The sequence below is a fragment of the Hetaerina americana genome, unplaced genomic scaffold (assembly GCF_022747635.1).
Source record: "Hetaerina americana unplaced genomic scaffold, ioHetAmer1.1.p SCAF_82, whole genome shotgun sequence".
Lineage (NCBI taxonomy): Eukaryota > Metazoa > Arthropoda > Insecta > Odonata > Calopterygidae > Hetaerina > Hetaerina americana.
Genome location: NW_027287450.1, coordinates 1,279,616 through 1,302,500, shown reverse-complemented (window position 1 = coordinate 1,302,500; position 22,885 = coordinate 1,279,616). Strand labels below are relative to the sequence as shown.

At 36.3% G+C, this 22,885-nt stretch overlaps 1 protein-coding gene across 3 annotated transcripts in view; it reads right to left on the bottom strand.

Annotated features, from left to right (window-relative positions):
- Positions 1-22,885, bottom strand: part of LOC139698328 (striatin-interacting protein 1 homolog) — a 40,773-nt gene that overhangs the window by 6,857 nt on the left and 11,031 nt on the right. For 2 of the 3 annotated variants that reach the window (XM_071597231.1, XM_071597230.1), the window contains exons 8-16: positions 21,478-21,652; positions 18,891-19,045; positions 16,010-16,126; positions 15,795-15,922; positions 15,463-15,690; positions 8,676-8,847; positions 3,928-4,132; positions 3,710-3,807; positions 351-498 (exon numbers count right to left, since the gene is read on the bottom strand). In XM_071597231.1, the coding sequence (XP_071453332.1) occupies positions 351-498; positions 3,710-3,807; positions 3,928-4,132; positions 8,676-8,847; positions 15,463-15,690; positions 15,795-15,922; positions 16,010-16,126; positions 18,891-19,045; positions 21,478-21,652 (1,426 nt within the window). Of the gene's footprint in view, positions 172-350; positions 499-3,709; positions 3,808-3,927; positions 4,133-8,675; positions 8,848-15,462; positions 15,691-15,794; positions 15,923-16,009; positions 16,127-18,890; positions 19,046-21,477; positions 21,653-22,885 lie in introns of all 3 variants that reach the window. The other variant, XM_071597232.1, reaches the window with a different exon arrangement.

Genomic DNA, 22,885 nt, shown 5'->3' with positions numbered 1-22,885 from the left:
GAGACTGACATTCAAATGAATATCAACCATTTCAGTCCCATTAGAGTGATTTTCACTTTTATGCCACAATGCCCTCCACTTTATATAGATATATATTTATACATAAATAAACTCTGGTTTCTCCAAAAAATTTATTTCAAAGTTTATCTGCCCTTTAAAGGGTAAGTTTATCTGAAAGTAAGGACAATATTCATCTTGAGAAAAAAATAAGCATCTTAACATATATTCATCATGTATTAATTTTAAAAATTATGGAGGCAATTTTTAAACATTTACTTTCATCATCTAAATTCACATTCAACTATAACTAGCATGCATACAAATACATAAAACATCAATCATTTCCGTACCTTGAAGCAAAAGATCCCAGTCAACTGAAGCTTGAAATACTTCTTGTTGGAGCCAAACTTCATAGTGCTGCTTGAATTCATCCGTTAATTCTACAGGTCGACCAAGGACACTTGTTATGCAATTATCCACAGGCTCAAATTCTGGATCCTACAGGGTAAAGGTACCAGTGCTGTAGAAACTATCAAAACAAATCCTATAAAATCCCATCAAAGATATCCAATGACTTGGCAATCAAACACATTTTTGCACTAAAAATAAAGATTGATTACCGAGCTAATTTAATGTATCAATGATAAAGCAAGGGCATAAAAGGAATAATGCCTTTAAGGTAATATTCAATTACGCTGTTTATCAAAACAAAATGGCTAAAAGAACTATGATTTTCAAAAGATCTGAGAAATGTTTTCATTTAATATACATCTTCACAATACCCTGAAAGCTTGTGGAAATGTATGCAACACCTATAGGAACCAGACTCTAAAACCTAAACTTGCACATATGTGCCTATCTACATCATGTCATGCTTGAATAAACCTTTGAATTTTATTCTGTGAATTAAAATGTAGGGATTGTTTGATTAGACATTTTGTGATTTTGTATCATACAAGAGATGGACCCACTCCAATTAGTCTGTGATGAAAGGCTATTGGTCTCCCTAAGCAATTTGAGGCCATAATAATTCCTTCATAGTGAGATGCAAACTTTCTATCTTTCTGAAAGTCGAAGTCTTGCATGCTATCTTCACCACCTAAGGCCATTAATGCTGGTATGAATTTCAACAAGGCACCATTGTACATGTCAAATCAAAATATGAAATAATTCAATTACTAGTGAGGACTTGAAAAATTACATGAATCAAGAATCAATTATCACATTCTGTTCACCATTTATCATATCTTCCAGAAAAAACTTATAAGATAAATCAAATACAGATTTTATTTTTGTCCTTAATATTACTGTAGTCACCAAAGAAACCCCACCAATTCACTATCACATTCTCCCTAATTGAATGAATGCTAATTTATTCCACCCAGAAAGAAAAGAGAATTCTAAAAAAATAAGTAATTAAGAATAAAAGGGAATAAAAGGAGAGCAATACCTTCAAAAAGTCCTTTAATGCATCCCGCAAAGTTACTAAGAACAAACTTCTTATAGATCTGTATAATGCAATAAGTTACTGCCATTTTGTAGGGCTGCATTGGGGATAAAAATAAAAGCCATATGAAGAAATAAATGTGCTGAGCACTGAAGATTTTTCTCACTTTGGCTATCTCTTTGGCGGGTGAGTCCCCCTTATGAAAAGAGTTTAATATTAAGATTTTTCTTACAAAGAATAAGGTGAAAAGATCATCTTTAGCAATAGGTGAGAAGGCCTAGAACATACAAAATATCATTCCAAACATGATGGAATCCAGGAAATAAAAGAGCTCATAAAATGAAAGCTGAAGAAAATTTTGGAAGAGATTATAATGACGTATTTCATAAGTTCAACCACCATTACACACACAGTGACTTTTCAATATTGCACATGTTTTCATCTTCATACTGTGCATCAGATTACATGCCAGGTCTTTCTTCCACACATATCTTGAGCTAGTATGGTTTATTAGCCATGTTACTCTTCAATGAATAGATCGACCTAGCCTATAAGGTATCTGAATGTATGTCCTGTTGGAAATAACAGCTATCAAAACTGCTAATACTCTGAATTATGGCAACTATTCAATAAATCAAATATGAGGCATAATGACTACACAACGTATACCACATTTCACCTTTCCTCAGATGGCAACCACATATTCTATAGAATGAATGGATAAGTCATTTAAATTGTAACATAGAGTAGTAATTTCACTTAGAATGCATTGATGGCTTAAGCCAACTGGCATAATTAAGACAGATGACAATACATTAATTACAAGCCAAGCTTGAGTTTCTACTGAGAGGAATTTCCTCCAATATGTTCATTTTAGTGTTTGTCATACTCCAATATTTTTATCTGGAAGTTACATTTGGGCAAGCAGTAAATCATTTTAAAATACCTAATTCTTTTAACATGATTGCACGAGGTTGATGAAAGTGCAATGTGCATTTGGTTTTTCCACTGTTACCCTGTAATTGTGTATTATTCATCACAGAAGGATAATAAATGGTACTGAGTTGGTGTTTTGGTCTTGGAGTATTAAGTAATAACATTCTATGACAAATGCACTGCTACTGGTCATGTTTTCCAATGGAAAATATGGTGCAAAAATTGTCAGAAATATCACATTGATCTATGTGAGAATATTTCACTCCCTTTTTGACAATACAGTCATTTGTCACCACTCTAAGATGTCACTTACACATAGTGTTATTAGAAAGGAATCCTTCGATACGTCACCTATGTTCAATGTTTTCTGCACAACTATTTGAAGAAGCTGATATTACCATCAATAATGGAAGACTTTCTTTGACGGAAGAATAGTTTCAGTATCTCATAATTCTAAAATAGAATTTCCAATATTTCAAAATTATGCTATCATTTCAGAAGAATAAATCTGACTCTTATAACTGATTGTGAAGATAATAGAATGAAAAATATTTATCTATTATGATAATAATACCATTGTCATAAACCTCTTCTCTAACACATATATTTATATCACCTTAATATTTATATATATATATATATATGTATATATATATATATATATATATATATATATATATATATATATATATATATATATATATATATATATATATATATATATATATATATATATATATATCTATCATCATATATTTATCATTTTATATCATGCTATTATTGGTCTGCTTAGTTTGCAAGAATAGAGAAGTATTCATTTATGAATCAATGTAAGTAAGTGACTCTTGGCCGGGCAAAAGATGCGCAAAAAAATAGTGTGATCAATCCAACAATTCAGCAAAATTCATCAGCACATGATCAAGTAGGTTTTCCATTGGAGCTTTATATTTAACAATGGTTGGTTGAGAATAATTCTACTCGGCCTGAAGTGCCCACATAATGAGAAGACTATTTCTTAACTAATTTTTGTACATGGACAGTCCTTTAATATCAATAAATTGCACTGCTTTTGCCACTTGCCATATACATTATACATTAATGATCTACACTGGTTTCACAACTATGGATGCTTTTATTGCAATTGGCTCCAGATTATTTTAAAGTTAATTTCTTTAAAAAATTAAGTATTTAGTAAAAAAATATTACAGCACATACTAAGTAATTAAAATAAAATGGTCAACGTATTTTGCTCAGATCTAAATATTATGGGAAAAAAATAAAAATTCGTTATATTCACATAGTTTTCAAGTTTTTCTCTTGTGTTACCTTAGAATCTACATAATATCTTCTGTTATTGAACCTGTCAACGCATGCCCTCAAAGCACATTCTTCAGCTTGAAAATCCCATGGTCGAGCATCCAGATCTGCAAGATAAAATACACTCAAGTTAAGAAATGTATATAACTCAGAACTTATTAATTCATATTAATCTCACAAGCTACCTCACATTGCTACACACAGAAATTAAAAGTCAAGTGCCTCACCATTTCCAAATGCCCAATCATCATTCAGTCTGTGACGAACTTTCTGATAAATTGCACTCATTGTTTTCATATTTGACTTCCTCCATTGCCTACCTAAATACTTAGTTTGCATTTTGAGTAATTTCAACACGTACAACTGCATCATGGCATGCCTGACTTTCAAAGTCCTTTTCAATATAGGTGCAGACTTGAAAACAACCAGCATCTAAAAAGAATACAACAATGACAGATATAAACATAGAAGGAATTTTTATGAACATACCAATATATTAACAGGATTAATCACAGTGAATCATTTCGGAGTGAACACAAACAGTGAATGAAAGAGAGTCCTCAACTCAAAGAAACATCTAAATCTGCTATTAGCACAAGTTTGACCTCGGCCATCTGACTTGCACAGCAGTTATCTCCTAGATGCAATGAAGTGCATAGCTGAAATGCTCCCATCTACAAGACTGATTCTTTTCTGCAAATTCTGATATTTAAACTTTCATTGAATCTATGGAGTTGGAAGCATACTTCAATACTGTCTGGAACAAAACGACACCTATACTGAAGGACAATGGAGTGTTTCATAATGGCATTTAAGAAAGATACATTTTCTAGAGATCAGGATTTCACAATTATTATTATTATTATTTCATTTATTTTTGTGAGCCACTAGTCCCAGAGACAAAATTACAACACAAATATATATATTGTTTGAAGACCATTCAAAGATATATCAAAGAGGATAAAGTCACACACATATATTCAACCAATTTAATACAATGGTTAACAAGAAGAAACATACAAATATATCTCCACACTATTTGAACAGATAATTTTACATAGATATTCAAAGTGCAATGGGGCAGAAATATGTAAATAGTGTCAAAAGAGAATTTGTTTTTCCCATGTTATTAAAAGTAAGATCACAATTTTGTCATGTGACGTGTGCATTACTTTGAATTCAATTACAGTTTTTGCACCGCACAGGTAGGGTCCAACAACTAAGGGGTAGTTACCACAAAAGATTTTTTTTCAAGTAGGAGTGGCAGTGTTGAGAGACTATTTTCGCCTACCTCCATTCATCATCACCACAACGATCGGGCAGACCACTACTAGTGGCCATAACACTAAAGAACAAGGTAATTAAATTGATAAATGCAATGCTACTTATATTTGAGCATTTTGAGGTGGACATTTGAGTTGCTTAGAAGGGCACTTGTGACTCTGGCAGCTGCAATCATAGTGAATTTCTGCATTCGTTAGAATTATCTACAAGGTATTAGAACAAAGATGCAGAACAGTCCAAATGTGGAAGAAGTGGAATGTGCAAGAGGATAGTGCGCATGTCAGCGTTAGGCAAGTGGGTTGCCCAATAATTCCTTAGAAAACCCAAGAGATGGCACTCATAGCATTAGAAAAGTTTTGCTTTTAGCGGTAAGCCTCCTCTTTCACTAGACAGCTGTTAAAATTTCAGCTACATCCATCCGGTGGTTTCATTTCCATAATTGATTGAAATAACAAAGTATTGTTTATTTAGAAAATAGGGAAACAATGAGATTCAATTTCAGATTAAACACTTCTACTTAAAAGTAGAGATTAAAGTCGAGCTGGATGAAGTTCATGGCACATCTGCTCCCGTGATTGTGACTGTTAAAAATTGGGTACACGAGTTAAAATGTATCCTCCCATCCACAAAAGATGAACATCATTCAGGACGTTCAGTGGAAGTGACTTCCTCCGAAATGATTGAAAATGTCCACAGTGTGGTTTGGAGTGATCAACGAATCAAAGTTCGCAAAATAGTTTACGCTACAGGTATATCACAAGATACAGTGTTTTCAAATTTGCACAAAAACTTGTGTGAAAAAAATCTCGGCGCAATGGGTATACATTATGAATGCAGCGACAGTCTCTGCATTTACTCTAAGTGGAGAATAAACTCATTAAAATGGTTAATGAAGTTTTCTCATGCCTTCCACCGGATCAGGGATACCATGTTGGCCGACCTTCCCACGCTCATCTCGAGCAGAGTCACTCATCTGCTCTGAGGACAATACTCGAGTCGTGCTTCAAAATGTTGGCCAACATGGAATACCTGACCCAGTGGAAGACCCCAGAAAACTTCATTAAGCGGATACGCCAAGAAAGCCCTAAATCTTAATCGTGTGGTTATTTGCAGGCTGCTTTGCAGAGGAAATGATTATCAGCACCCTAACAGGATAAAATGTGATAAGTATTGGGGGTCAAAGGGTAAGCAGCATAAGATTTGCAGATGACATGGTATCGCTGGCAGATGATATGCAGGCATTGCAAAAAAGTTTTTCAACACTAGAAAATGGAATGGAATACTCAGGTATGAAAATTAATGTTAGTATGACAAAAGTGAAGAGGATCAATGACAGTGATAGTATGAATGTAGCAATAAAAAAACAATGATTGAGCAAGTCGAAAAGTAAGGATATCAATGAAGTATGGTAACTAAAATCTTGAAGAGTGATGTAGAAATTAGATTGAGAGCCACGGCTAAGCTAAGGAAGAAAATAGTGAAGTGCTACAAGTGGAGTGTGCTGATGTACATGGTGTCACACGTGGACCTCGGGTAAAAGAGAGAAGGGTAGAATTGAGGCACTTGAGATTTGGACTTGGAGGACGTTGAAGAGAAGATGAGGGGTGGACACGTTGAAGGATGAGGCGATGCCGGAAAAGATTAGAGAGGCAAACTCTCCTCACTGCGATCCAGAGGAGAAAAGGAAACTGGATGGGACATGAAACAAGAGGAGACGGAATATTAGAAAAAGCACTTGAAGGAACGGGGAAAGGGGAGAAGAGAGATGGAAGATGGAGATTGAAAATGTTGGATGACATCAAGGTTAAAAAAAGCCATAAAAAAGCACAGGAAAAAAGGTAAAGGAGAGAGAGGAGCATGGTGCCTCCCTAGGGGCAGAAACACACATGATCATCATGTCAGTGAAAAAAGCCACACTTAGATTATGCTGAAACATTGCCTGAGTAATATTTCTTTAGATTATTTTTAACTTAATTTCCACGAGAGCCATGAGTGTTGGAAGATTGGTGACACTATTACTTTGGAGCAGAGCATGGGAGTCTAGTGCGTGGAAGAGAAGGGAATTTAATATAATAACTGTGTTGTCTACCAAATTTTGCCCAATTGATAAAGAGTACCACTTAATATTGCAGAGATCAAATGTTTTAAAGCCTCGCTATAATTGAGTGCTCTAGGTGACAGGATGACTCTGTCTGGACAATATTCAAACTACATCCTAGTATTAAGTCAAAGGGAACATTCTCTCTGTCATTTCTGTTTACATATTGATGTTTCAGTCACCCGAAAATTTAGATTCAGGATTAAACAGTCAGTAGTATAACAAGCTTTGGTAGTGAAGATTCAACAATAAACAAAGGAGTTATTTTAGACCTGTGCTTTCACCAATATTTCCCTTCTCTCCATGGCAAAATATTAAATTTAAAATACGCTGAAGATCACTGTGATAACACAGAAATAATTATCAGGTTGAACTTATGATCAGGATGCCAGTCAAGGCAATTAATTTTTACACTCTTTAATTGCTGCATTGTAATGCACACTTAGCAGATGACTCCGTTAAAAGTCACTGTTGCATATTCTCCCACAGTTTCTTGGACTTTATCATGACATATGGTGAAATATAATTCTCAATAGATCCAAGACATGGGTGGTGAAGTCAATAGACATAGAAAGACTGAAATCAATGAAAATGTAGTCCCATCAGAGAATACTAAAAATAGAAATTATGAAAGCAGCAATATCCTTGATCAGAGGGAGCTAGAACTCTATCACAGCTCTATCTCGAGGATTAATAAAAATATCTGCTGAATGGATGACCGACAAAGGATATGAAAAATACTAAAATCCTCCCATGCTGAAGTCAGCTTTGTGCTCTCACAGCATACAGACAATATGATTACTGTGATTGGTTGAAATACAGGGTCCACTAAAAGAGTAATGTCCATTCTCGGGGATAAAGTGATTTATCGATCCTACTTGTACATTTTTGTACACCCACGAAGGATGATCATCATTCCGGACATCCAGTGGAAGGACTTCCTCTGAAATGACTGACAAAATGTATGATATGGTTTCGAGTGATCGACAATTCAAAGTCTGCAAAATAGTTGAGGCCACAAGCATATCACAAGGTATTTTGAATTAGTACAAAATTCACTGTTCCCCATATTTGGCCCCCACTGACTTTCTCATTTATTTGCAAACTCAAAAATATGGCTCAGCAGAAAATAAATCACATCAAACAAGAATATCATCGCCAATCATCCAAAATATTTCTAAATGGCTTTAAAAAAGTTGGAGGAATGCTGGAAAAAGTTCATTGAGCTAAAAGGAGATTAAATTGAAAAACAAAAAATCAACCCAAAATAAATTTTCTTTTTTTTTCCAAGGACTTATTGCACGACCCACTCAGCTTGATTAGTCACAATCAAATCAATGAAAAGAAAATAAAGCCCATAGGATAAATGTTTAAAGAAGCTTAAACCCTACAAACACTTCACCTGATGCTTAAAACATTCACTTAACATTCAATGTAACAAAATTGTTGATACAATGGGTCACACCTTTTTTCAATCAGTGTTAACTTTCACTTGAAAGAGTATCAATAAAAGCTTTACATTTATGACAGACTTATTTAAGACCAGGCTTCAGAAAAATTAAAAGAATAGAAATTTAAATAAGTTATGCTTACCATTATTCGAGAATGTTTCCATTTTGTCAATTTGTTTAAAATACGAAGTAAATTGATACAAGAGAACATATTTCGCCAACAGAAACGTTGATAATCACCAATTTCAAGGCTATCTGTTGTTAACTCGGGTTGATCCCCAATGATGCATGATGGAAAATCCAAAATGGGAATTCTATAGTTTTAAAAAATTGAAAATAGATTTAAATGCTAATAAATACCAGGAAAACATGGATAAACGTCAAATCAATATTTTTAAGTGCTTTTATGACTGAAGTCATGTATTACATTCACATCATATCGTAATCCCAGAAGTCCTTAACAAAATCCAAGTAGCTACCCAAACTTCACTTCATCTTGTAAGCCTAAAAATCTTATATATTAACTAGGAAACCAAGGAAACACCAAATATTAAACTCAATATATCCCATGTCACAGATGTACAGAAATGGAATTAATGAAAGCATTAATTGCCTCCTGGTCTCTTTAGACCAGGAGGCAATCGATTAACTCTTCACATTGAAAATACATTACTATGTCCAGCAACACTTCAGCTTCAGACATACATTACATTCAATAAAATAAATACACAATATTTGTATGAGCGGGTCTCTCAAAATTACGAGGTTCCTTACAAGCCTAGCATGAGGACTAAGAAGTTGACTTGCATGTTTGAGGAATGGACCCCCGGGATATCACAATCAAAAACATTCAAAAAAGTTGAAATTAAAATTATCAAGATCAATGATCCAGAACATTGATTTGGAGGGTCTTCCCATTAGGAATGCTCAATAAAGTGTGATGATAAAAATTTTAATTCACATAATTATTGCAAAAAAACTATATTTCAATAGCTCAATTTATAAGCGGCACAAGTTTCATTGACTTGACTCCAGTATTGCAGCAGCCATTGCAAGTGGAAACTTGTTCAGTTCGCCTGTCTGCTTCTGAGAATATAAAAAATTCTCACACAAAGGTGTTCCTCACATTTCGGAAATGCTCAAACGGCAATAGGTCTGTACTATAGGGAGGTTGAAGAACATATTTTAAACTGTTTTTTGTGAGAAAAATCACAATTTTGAAATGGGCTTTATGGAACCCACGTCTGCCCTCATTCCTCCCTCATAAATGATACAAAGTGCACACAGTCCATACACACTCTTCCCTCCATAACCTCCTAATCCCTTAAGCATATCCCCAAGGATGTAATCCCTCCCCACAGCCTTATTTGATTCCAATTCCCCTACTACCTTTCTACCTTGCCATCAAGCATGCCTGGACCTAAGCTATCCTCATCTACATTATATTCACTTGCTACAAGTATGCCTAAACCTATTGGCAAAATGTCTTTACCATAGAGTTTATTCATAAATTCTTTCCTTCATTCTTGTGTCTTTCCTTAATCAATAAATAATTTTCCAGTTATATCTTAATTGTGTGCCCAGAATTTCTCTTTTTTAATTCCTGATAGTTCTTCCATCTTTCTGTACAGTACACCCTTTCCTCCCTTCATTTGTACACTCTCCATATCCTCACACACTGCTTCTTCCACCATGCCTCATATCTGTTTAAGTTTCACGGCTCGGTTTATTTTACAGTTTTAGCTCTTTATGCATTATAGAACTGAACAAAGACCAAGTCCATTGGTTCAGATTTTATTTCTATTAACAATATTCTATCATTTGCCTGCTCTACATTTACAATACTTCCCTAACTCTTTGGTAAATATTATTGCCAGCCCTCACTGGCTCTCTTCCCCTCCACTGCGTATTACTCTATAACTATCACTCCAACAATCCCCACTATCCTTCCATTATTTCATCTCACACAGCCCTAAAATATCTACAATCCCTCCCTCTACCTCCTGCTTTATATTTTCTAATTTCCTAACTCTCAACACCTAACAAACTTTTTCTCATAGTTTGGTCCCCTTCTGTGTCTTCTAGAAATAAGCAGTGATTGAGGTTACCACTTAAGAAATAAATACGTAATTATGCAGTGTCGGAAAAAGAAATCCAATTAATCTCACAACGAAAGACAGAAAGTTAGTAGGCACAAGCAGAAAAGACTAAGTGTCACACTTACATGGGAAAAACACGTCTGAAATACCCTTAGAGCTGTTAAAGAAATACAGTTTCATCAATTGAGATAATACATGAATGTTTGTGGCATGCATTGAACATGTCACACTGATTGCAAATATTGCAGAAAAAGCAATTCATTGTGATTAGAGTAGTAGTAGATTTAGGGGAAGTGACTGAGAGATAAATTCATTTCCGCCCTTAGCGAAGGATAGGAAAGGTGGATGGGTGGGTACTCTTAACGAAAGGTGCCAAGGGGTCCACGTTTTAACGTCCCATCTGACGGACAGCGTACTCACTCAAAGTGCTCTCCACAAAGCACCTCAAGTAGGAATTGGGATACCACTGACAAATATCTGCTGTCTCCAGGATTCACACCCATGTGCTCTGGGTGGCCAGCCAGTACCTTAGCCACCACACCAACCTGATCCCCCATCGTAATTAGAATTTGAATTCCAATGTCCAGCCACAAATAAAAAACAGTAAACTGGAGCAGTAACAGGGTATATCAGAATTAAATTATTTATCGACAGAGAGATACATGAATTCATCCACTGCATTAGCATTGATGCCCTCACAGGAACAAGTAATGTTTAGACTTAAATGAAAAAACATCTATTTCACTTAGTTTTCTATATAAATTTAGGAATTCCAAGGTGGCATAACAAGGGTTCTCAGCAAACATTTTCGAGTTATAGGCAGTAATCCTTCATTCATAACAACCTCTTGTGCTGTGCCTATGTATATCAGCATTGATTATCAAATTGAACATGGCTATGTGTTACGGCATAATAATGGAATACATGTATATACACGTAGGTGCAGTTGAAATTTTAAATTTTTATAAGTCACGTCTACAACTATATACCCTTGTAACTTGACCTAGCATTCTCACTGAACATTTTGCAGCATAAAGAGGTGCATGTAATGAAGTGAGTGCCTTCATATGATAAACTGAGAGAGCTGTACCCTAGTCAACCAGGGTCAATATTTTTCTAAGGAGGTAACATGCTATGACAACTTTAGAGCTTGATTTATCAACATGAGTTTCCCGGGATAGTCTCTCATGAATCCCAACAAATTTCATCACAGTAGACCACTTACGAGAGGACAAATTTACCCTCAAAAGTGGAGAGGCTAAAATTTTTCTTTGGTGGGGATGAAGTTAAACAAATGCCATTTTCTAATTCTTCATGAACACCAAATTAACTTCAAGCCATTTACTCATAGAGTCAATGTTTCTCTGAACAACTCCATAGTTCTTGGATCTAGTATATACATGAATTGAACATCTCTGGATTTTTTAAATACAAAGGGAATCCACCCTACTTCTTAGGCATAGTTATAAATTAATAGAAACCATCACATGATTATGATAGAACATTGGATGAGAATCACAAAGCAAAAAGGTTTTTGGCAAGAATTAAGGGACTAAAATGCCAACCATGTGAGTTGATTCTGCTTCCAAGGGAATAATTCTAACTTCAATTTATAATGCTATTATTATTATACGTAATCTACTGGTTAAAGCCTGTTTAGGATGGACACAACTACCAAATAAATAAAAATCTAGTCTCTCCTTACAAAATGCAACCCAAAATCCTACTCTAAAAACAAGCCCCTCTTCAATTCCATATACTTCCTACATTCATCCCGTCCAACATCCCCATACTATTCCTGCCCCTTCCTCACCTCCCTAACATTCTCCTCTCCATCACCGTCTCTACAGCCGGTGAATATGCCCTTCATCCATTTTTCCTGTCTCCTCATTATTTCTTCCAAAAACCCCTTCTCCTTTCCCACCATACCCAGCGCTTCCTCATTAGTTTCCCTTTCTGTCCATTTCAACTTCTCCATCCTTCTCCATACCCACATTTCAAAAGCCTCCAATCTATGCCAAACATTCCACTTCAATGACCATGTTTCCGCACCGTACATAACTACGCTCCATATCAAAATTACGAGGGTCATCCGGAAAGTAGTACCCGTTCGTGCCGCATGAAGTGCTGACGACGCGAGTAGCCGCTGGACGAGGTCAGATAGCTTCAGTGGCTTGTCTGCCTTCTCTGAGCCAAGTTGCGTGACGCTAGCATTGCCTGTGTTGTTTCTGTGATTGTTTACAATGTTTAAAAAAATTGAGAACGCCGCCAGTTGTGAAGTGAGGGCAGTGATTAAATTCCTCAATGCAAGAAACGTTCGCCCATGTGATATTCATCGCCAATTAAAGGAGGTGTATGGAGACAATGTAATGGACGAGTCGTCTGTTCGGCGGTGGCGTCGCAACTTCAACATGGGGAGGGGGAACACACACGACGATGAGCGTTCGGGGAGACCGTCTGTCATTACAGACCAACTGGTGAGCTCAGTTGACGAATTCGTGAGGAACGATCGGCGCGTCACAATTGATGACATCTGTGAGCATTTTCCCAATGTTTCTCGAACAATTGTTCATGAAATTGTTAAACACCATCTGCATTATGCAAAAATTTGTGCAAGATGGGTCCCTCGCAAGCTTACAGATGAGCACAAAACCAAGCGTATGGCTGCAGCACTGACGTTTTTGGGACGTTATTCTGATGAAGGAGACTCTTTCTTGACTCGCATAATTACTGGTGACGAAACATGGGTTTGTTATGCATCACCTGAGAGTAAACGACAGTCAATGGAGTGGCATCATGCTCATTCACCAAACAAACCAAAAAAATTCAAGACAGTTCTGTCCACCAGGAAACTCATGGCAACCATTTTCTGGGATCGACGAGGTGTATTGCTTATTGATTTTATGGCCCGTGGAGACACTATTAATGCCAATGCGTATTGTGAAACATTAAAGAAATTACGGCGGGCAATACAAAATCGGCGGCGAGGTCTATTGTCTACTGGTGTCATTCTCGTTCATGACAATGCCAGGCCTCATGCAGCTGGGATAACACAAAAACTTTTGCAGCAATTCAAATGGGAAACTTTCGACCATCCACCGTATAGCCCGGACTTGGCCCCTTCAGATTTTCATCTCTTTACAAAGCTTAAAGACTTTTTGGCAGGAAAAAGATTTGACAGCGATGAAGAACTTAAAGAAGGAGTGACCCTGTATCTCAATGAGCTGGCGGCGAAGGACTATGCAGCAGGAATACAGAAACTTGTCACACGTTATGACAAATGCCTTAATTTGCTTGGAGATTATGTTGAGAAGTAGTTTAAAGTATCCTCTTTCAAATAAAATTTTTTATGTTTGTTAATATTTACTTTTGTGTCTTTATTTCACGAACGGGTACTACTTTCCGGATGACCCTCGTATAATGAGCCTTTTCTTAATATCATTACACAACATCCTATTCGTCAATTCCTTCCTCATTGACAAAGCTTCTTCATGGAATGCAATCCTTCTCCTTATGTCCTTACTTATTTGACCATTTTGGTCTCAAACACTTCCAAGATGCATGAACTGATCCACCTGCCCTAGTTTTTGCCCTCATTTCAATGTGTAACATTACCTTTATCTTTCAGGAAAAATACATAGCCTTTGTTTTATTTATGTTGAGTCTCATCCCACCTCTATCGCATTGAGTTTCCAATTCACTCAGCAAAGCTTGCAACCCCCTGGCTGACTAACAAACTGGAGCTTGATCATCAGGAAAACCTAACTGATTTTACAAATTTCCCGCTGTCATTCCTCTCTCCTTTCTTCCCATGCCACTTAAATCATTTCCTCGACATATACTTTGAACAGCATCGGTGATAATGGGCAACCCTGCCTTACACCTCTTCCTAAAACTGCCCATTCAGACTCTCCGTTCCCCCCTCGCACCGGAGCAATCATTATTTACTCATTAGTTTTTCCCAATTCACCCTATCAAACGCCTTTTCAAAATCTACGAAACAGGCAAATACGTCCTGATTTTATTCTATATTCCTCTCAATTAGTGATCTCATTATTGCAATGGCATCGCACATTCCTGTTCCCTTCCTAATTCCGAACTGATTGTCGCCTAAGTAATCATCTGCCCTACTCCCTAACTTCAGTTGATGATTCTGAGGACAACTCTAGCTGTGAGCAAAATCTAACTCATGGTTAACTAGTCTGCAATTCAATATTAGTCACAATGATATGTGAGCTCGTATGTAGTAGTATGGAAAACACTGCCATAACAACAAAAAAAGGAATATTATCCTCTAAAAAATTGGTGCCCACAACATTTAAAGATGAAAATTTTCCTTCGCATAACAATTGAGTCATGACGTCGTGGGACCATAGCTAATACTTTTATAAAACATATTTTGATAAATTTATCTCACAGTACATAGGTATCTATAATTTTTTTAAATAATCTATTATTGGAGGAAAGGATATCTTTTTTACCCCATAGTGCTGACTGGGGGTATGACGTCTCATTGCGCCACCTTTTCTGAGCCTCAAAGACTTCATTACTAAGAACAACTCCGAAAGGGCTGTATGTACCCCAGGAACGAGTATTTTTATTTATTTACATTAGTCTGAAAACAGCATATTTTGGCAATTTTTTATCAATGGTCACATTTACAAACACCAAAGCCCTAAGTGGAGGAAAACTCAACCAGATGGGAATCGAGCCCACAACCCCTAGAATGGCAGGTAAGGACGTTACCCCATCGCCACTGGGGTCGGCAGGGTTTAAAAAGAAGGGCATACTTCCAAATAATAGAAAAAATTTTATAAAAGACATACTTACACATTCTTTGCACCAACATATGCTGTGATATTTTGGTTAAAGAATTTTAGAACCAAGGGGATGCAGTTAGCAAATACTAAATGCTGAGACATAAATTCAAATTGATAAATGTGATTCAACTTAAAATGCTTCAAAAGTAGCAGTAATATTCCAGAGACTGCTTTCACTATTATTTCCTTGTGGCGATTTACATCTATGCCAAGTTCCATTGACTGAAGGACAGTCATCCTGCAATGAGAAAATAACTCCCATTATGAAAAGAAACCTGGATTAACCATACCAAATTTAGTATTAAATTCTGCATCTGTAGGCTAATAATTAAGTTTACTAACGGCATTTCTTCCGGAAGAACATCTGCCATTATATTGATTGAATCTGTTTTAGCTTTAGAGGTTGGTGCTGCAGCAAGTAAGATTTTGAGAAGGGCAATCATGTACTGTGATAAGTTGGGAACCATTGCCTGAAAAAATTACGATTGTTACAATTCAGTACAACTTGGAAACAAAAAAGTTTTACTATTTTTATTTTGAATAAAGTAGTTACGAACCTGATAGAGAATTTCAACTGGCGTCATAGGAACATCAATTTCAGGATTAGAAACAGGATTTCTTGCTAGCTCCTCTTCTCTTTGCACTTGAACTTCAGCCAAAGATGTGTACATGTGCTGCCAAAGATATGCATAAAGTTGTATTACTCATACATTGTATTTCATTGCAGACTAAATATCCAATTTGTTAACTATGGATGTTCTCACTTCAACCATATAAATACATTTTTGAAATGTTTTAATTCCCACAAAAAAAATGAAACTTTGCACTCTTTACAACTATGATTACTTTGTGGTTCATCAAAATAAGGATACAACTTAAATTTGAATGCATCAAGACCCATTCTTAGACTAAGGAGCTAACATTGACTATTATATGGAATTGAAACCTGGCAAGTACGGTTAAGGACTCCTAATTTTTGCATCAGAAATAGTGATGCCTTCTTGGTACCTAACACTAGCATGGGTAAGGCTTTAATGCTACTTCTTTCTACCTACATTTTTAATTGAAACAAAAATGCTTCAACTATGAGAAATGCCTTGAAATATACATTATTGAGATGGCAACAGTATTTTGTACAGGTAAAACTATTCACAAAGTATTGCAAGAACTAACATGTTCAGCCACTATGAAATTTTATGCATATATATGGAATTTTATGCACATATATAGGCTGGTCATGTTAGTTATAGGTAGTGTATATATATGTGTATATTATATATATATATATATATATATATATATATATATATATATATACATATACACACATACTACCTTGATCAAAAAGTTCCCGGAATAACCACCGTGTGGCGCTCCCATCGTTCCGATTTGAGCTCTGTTTTTTTTGTTAAATTGGTACATCTGTTGTTGATATTCCCTTTAAATCTTAGTGTCATAACTTGACATTTGCAAAAGTTACGGTCGGTTTTCGGTATGTCCATCAGTGCTTCCTGCGATTTTTCCATTACTTCCTCTCGGCTGCTAAAACGCGTTCCCCGTAATGGTTTTTTAACTCGATTGAACAGAAAGAAGTCACAGGGAGCCAAATCAGGTGAATTCGGTGGCTGTTGGATGGTATTTGTTGCATTTTTCGTCAAAAAATTACGAATAATGATAGCACTGTGCGACGGTGCGTTATCATGGTGCAAAATCCACGACTTTTCTGCCCACATTTCTGGTCTCTTTCGGCGAATTGCTTCACGCAAACGTCTCATAACGCCCAAATAATACTCTTTGTTTACTGTCTGGCCTTCTGGCAAAAATTCATGATGCACTACACCGTTGTAATCCATGAAAACCGTCAGCATTGCCTTCTTTTTTGACTGAAAACGACGTGGTTTTTTTGGTCTCGGCTCATTTGGTGAACGCCATTCACTTGCCTGATGTCTGGATTGCGTGTCGTACTCATAAACCCACGTCTCGTCTCCAGTAATGATCCTTTTGATGAATGTGGGATCGGATTCAGCCTCGCAAATCATGTCTTTTGCGACGTCAACACGGTCTCTTTTTTGCATGAAATTGAGGTCTTTTGGAACCAACTTTGCTGCTACACGACGGAAACCCAAATCATTAACCACAATGTCTTGGGCGGATCCATAGGCAATGTTCAAGTCCTCCGCTATTTCTCTGATGGTTAATTTGCGGTTATTGACCAACATTTCTTTTACTTTAACAATTTTTTCACCGACTTTCGATGTCGATGGTCTGCCACTGCGTTCATCATCTTCGATTGACTCACGACCACTTCTGAACCGCTCGTGCCACTGGTAAACGACCGTTTTTTTTAGAGAATCGTTGCCGAAACACTTTTCCAACATTTCCAACGTCCGTGCGCCACTAAATCCGTTTTTTACGCAAAATTTAATACAAGTTCGTTGTTGCAAATTTAAATCCATTTCTGAAATTGTAAAAAATCGCCAACACACACAGAGATAGATGTACTCTTGGCTACGTAACTTTTGCAAATGTCAAGTTATGACACTAAGATTTAAAGGGAATATCAACAACAGATGTACCAATTTAACAAAAAAAACAGAACTCAAATCGGAACGATGGGAGCGCCACACGGTGGTTATTCCGGGAACTTTTTGATCAAGGTAGTATATATATATATATACATATACATATATATATATATATATGTATATATATATATATATATATATATATATATATATATATATATATATATATATATATATATATATATATATATATATATACATATACATATATATATATATACATACTTACATACACACATATATGTATACATACACGTGTGTGTATATATATCTACATATATATACATGTATATACATATACATACATATACATATATATACATATAAATATATACACATATATATACATATATATATATATACATATATATATACATATATATATATATATATATATATATATATATATATATATATATATATATATATATACATATATATAAATACACATATATATATATATATATATATACATATATATAAATACACATATATCTATATATGTAAACCATAAACACAGTAATCAACCTTAAGGTCGGTTTAGTATGTGATGGTAGAGTTAGTTCACCCAGTACTAAGCCCTATACGGCGTGTGAAATTCACACACCAGGGTATGGGGGCCACTTCCTTTCCCTGTGCTGGTTATGGTTTCCCAGGAAGACCTGGTACCGGAAAATTCTCATAGCTTGGGTGGAGCTGCAGGTGCCCAGAGTGCCTAGCCCGGGAATCGAACCCGGGTCCCTCCGGTCAGCAGGCCAATGCTCTACCCCCTGGACTACCGCGACCCACATCTATATATATATATATATATATATATCCACAAAATCAGATATCCTCAGAACATCTTAAATACCTGTTTTAGAACTTTCACTCCTTCATGAATTGGTTGAGGAAGACCTGCAAGTGAGTCCCGGTCACCGAGTAGTGGAAATCCAACAAATTTCTGTCTAGTGCTCTCTAGGAATTGATCGAGATCTTTTTGCCTCACTTTAGGAGCCCATGGAAGTCCTTAAATAGATAACACCTTCATAAAAAACTTGAAAGATAACATGAGAAAAATATTATTTGAACCAGGTCAGACTCGGGAAAGATGGCAAAAATATGAAGAGGAACTATATCATATAAACAGCTTAGACATAGAATGAGAGTATACTGCAGATGAGGATGGTTTAGGTCCAGGCTTACTTGATGGTGAGATTGAAAGGGCATCAAGGGAGATGAAATCTAATGAGGTCATGGGGGTAGACAATATTCCTGTGAAACTGCGTAAGGGATTATGAAAATGTGGAAGAAATTCTTTTATACAGTAATTTGTAGCATTTCTATCTTCAACAGGCATATCATCAAACCTACTGACGAGCCATGAGAGTCGAGAACTACATCACAGGGGCTGAACAAATTTTTAATTGTTAAATAAATAATCACACTTTCTAGTGCCTAGCATAGTGATAACAGATTGAACATTCTTAGGATTACCTTGAAGAGAAGTTCCACATGTGAAATATTAAGTTACAAAATGATAAATCAATATATTTGTCTGAGTCAATCTGCTACTCATAACTTCTTGATTGTTTCTGAGGCAAATGGGTAATATAATTACATCGGCTGTCCAATAATTCCTTAGAAAATCCAAGAGATGCCACTCATTGAATGAGAAAATGTTTGCTTTCAGTAAGCCTCATCTCTCACTAGGCAGCTGTTTAAGTGTCAGTTATATCCATCAAGTGGTTTCATTTTCATAGCTGAATGAAGCTAAAAAACTTTGTTTATTGAGCAAACTGAAAAAAATATTAGTGCTGTGATTATTCTATTTAAAAGTCAAAACAACAAAAGAGATAACAGCAGAGTTAGATAAAGTTCACAGCACACCTACTCCTGTGTTTCGGACTGTTCACAATTGAGTAATTGAGTTTAATTTTTTCCATGCATCCAAAAAAAGGATGAACATCATTTGGAATGTTTAGCAGAAGTGACTTCCTACAAATGATTAGACAAAATCCATATGGTTTTCAGTGATCAGCAAATCAAAGTTCGCAAAATAGTTGAGGCCCCAGGCAGATCACAAAAATCTCGGCACGATGGATTTGCTCTCAATGCAGAATAAATGCAACTTTGTGGCCAATTCGGAGGTTTGTTAGGTACTTCCCCATTGCAATCCTGATGACTTTCTGCATCATTACATGTGGATCAAACATGGATACATCACTAACCTCTCAAAAGAACAGTCGAAATAGTGAGTTTCTAGAGATGATCTGGCTCGGAAGAAGGCGAAGACAGTAAATCAACCAAAAACGTGAAGGTTACAGCTTTTCGGGATACGTGCGGAATCAGCTGCATTGATTAAGGGCAAGCTATAAATGGAGAGTATCATGCATCGTTATTGCACTGATTGAGCAAAGAAATCAAGAAAAAACCCTCATTTGGCAAAGAAACAATCCTCTTCCATCAAGGCAATTAACGAGTACAAACTTGTAAAGTTTCTACGGCAAAATTTGTGTAATTTAAGTTCTCCAAAATCACTACAACCACCATATTCACCAGATTTGGCCCCATGTGACTTTTTATACCCGAAGAAATGGATCAGCGGAAAGTGATTCATGTCCAACAAGGCCATAGATGCCCATTTTGAGGACTTTCCAAAATTATGTTTTTGAGCAGTTTAAAAATGGCAAAGAAATCCTGGGAAAAAGTATTAAGTTACATGGAGATTATTTCGAAAATAAATAAAAAATCTATTCACAATAATGCGTGTCTATTTTCCAAAGGACTTACTGAACAATGCACATAAAATGACTATACAGAGAATTAGTACTTCAACTTATTTCGTGAATTAAATAAGTGATTTATTCAAGCATTCAAGGCCAATGCCCCAAAATGTTTGTCACATTATACCTATTGAGTGCACCTTTTTCCCTCCCAGAGTAGAACAAAGGTTGATGAAACGTGAAATAGGAGGACTCCCTTTGCTTGACCATAAATTATTCAAATGTGTATGCCAAATCACAACGAAGATCACTTCAACCTGAAGACGCTTCCAAGACTGGGGGCAAAATAGTTTTCCATAAACACACCTATGCAATGGTAATTCCCAGAAGCAGTATGGCTCCTTGACCATAACTTATGTTAGTCAACCATTTTCATGAAAAATAAAGACAAATAACAATGCTCCACAAATGCCAACCATTTTTCCAAATGTGTCCATTCTTGATCATGGTTGTTGCTGCACATATGATTGCAAACAAATTACTCGCTCCACCCTGGATAAGATTAAAAATATCAGCTGAAGCACTTTGACTGCAATTTTAAATTTCCAGTAGAGCATAAGCAGTTCCTACTTTTTGCTGGAAGAAAAATAAGTGCCGTCACTTGTGCAGTGATCCTCCTGGCCTCAGGAGGCTATGTCTGACGTCTATAAAAACTGTTTCTAGTACTACTCTTACCTTTCATCCTTGATATGACAGGGGTTAATGGCCGAGGACTGGGTGGCTGTGGAAGCTCCCCTGCTTCTTCAAGTGCTCTACGCTCTTCGATTTCCCTCAACTCATCATCTGACTGGTCATTTGCCTCCAAATCAACTCCCATAGGCTCATCAAGTGAACTCTGCTTCATCAAACTCTGCAATATTAAGTAACGAATTAATTCTAGGCAATAGTCAAGCCAAGTGGAGTAATTTCTGAAATGTAATGCTGAATTATTAAATAAATGACATGGCGAGGGAGTTTATTTCACTACTTTAGTTCTATCAGATTTAAATATTAGTTGTATTTAATGCATTTATCATACTTCAAATACAATGGAACCTTGCTCAACAAGCACCTCAGATAACAATTAATTAGCATGACGAGTGACAAGGGGAAAGGAATCCCAGGAATGATGGACGTTTGCTCCTTCCATCAGCACTCATCCCGATAGCACCTCAGGGTTGCCAGTGATCACATTTTTCCTAACTAGTGTTCAGACGTATATGATTTTTCGGGTGCAAAGTTTGATAATATTTTGTGTATAGTTTTACAAATGTCTCTGAAAAAAAGCAGCAAAAAGACAGCCATAAAAGAATAACATAACAGTAGAAATGAAAAGTTTAAATCATTGAAAAGCGATAAAAAGGTGTGTATCGTATACTCCAGAACAAGAACAAGCTTGAAGAGATTGATGATTCAAGACAAGTGACAAGAATATCTACATGATAGTTACATATTACCAAAAACATTGAAAGGCTGCTTCTCATATGGATAAATGAAAAGTAATTGCAAGACAACACTATTAACAAGAATATCATTTTTGAGAAGGTGAAAGTAATATTCACCGAACTGGTTAAGAAAATGCCAAGGTCAGGGTCACACAGGACAATGCATTTCCCAACCAGAAGCCAATGAAAGGTCGTATCATGCTACTATTTCGTGCCAATGCAGGTGGCCGTTTGAAACTTAAACCCCAGCTTCTTTACTATTCAGAAACTTCATGGGCCTTCAATGGAGTGCTAAATTGTACGTTCCAAAAGTAATGCAATTGAATTTCCCACACCACTCATCGGAGTGGGATCAAACCACTCGGAGGAGGTGAGGGCAGCGCTAACTTTTACCACGAAACTGGTCTCAGTGCTCTCCAAGCTGTAGAAATGGCAGGGCATCAGTATTGTAAACCTCTGTGCCCTGACTGAGTCACGAAAAAAATGGAATCGATGATCGAGCAACATTATGCAATTAAGTTTTGTGCTAAACTGAAAAAATCTCTAGAGGAGACTAACAATATGATTTGTGAGACTTACGGGGACTCCGCTCTGGCCTACTCACTAGTTTCGAGGTGGTTAAAGGCCTTTGAGAAGGGCCGGGAAGAGGTTCACGGCAA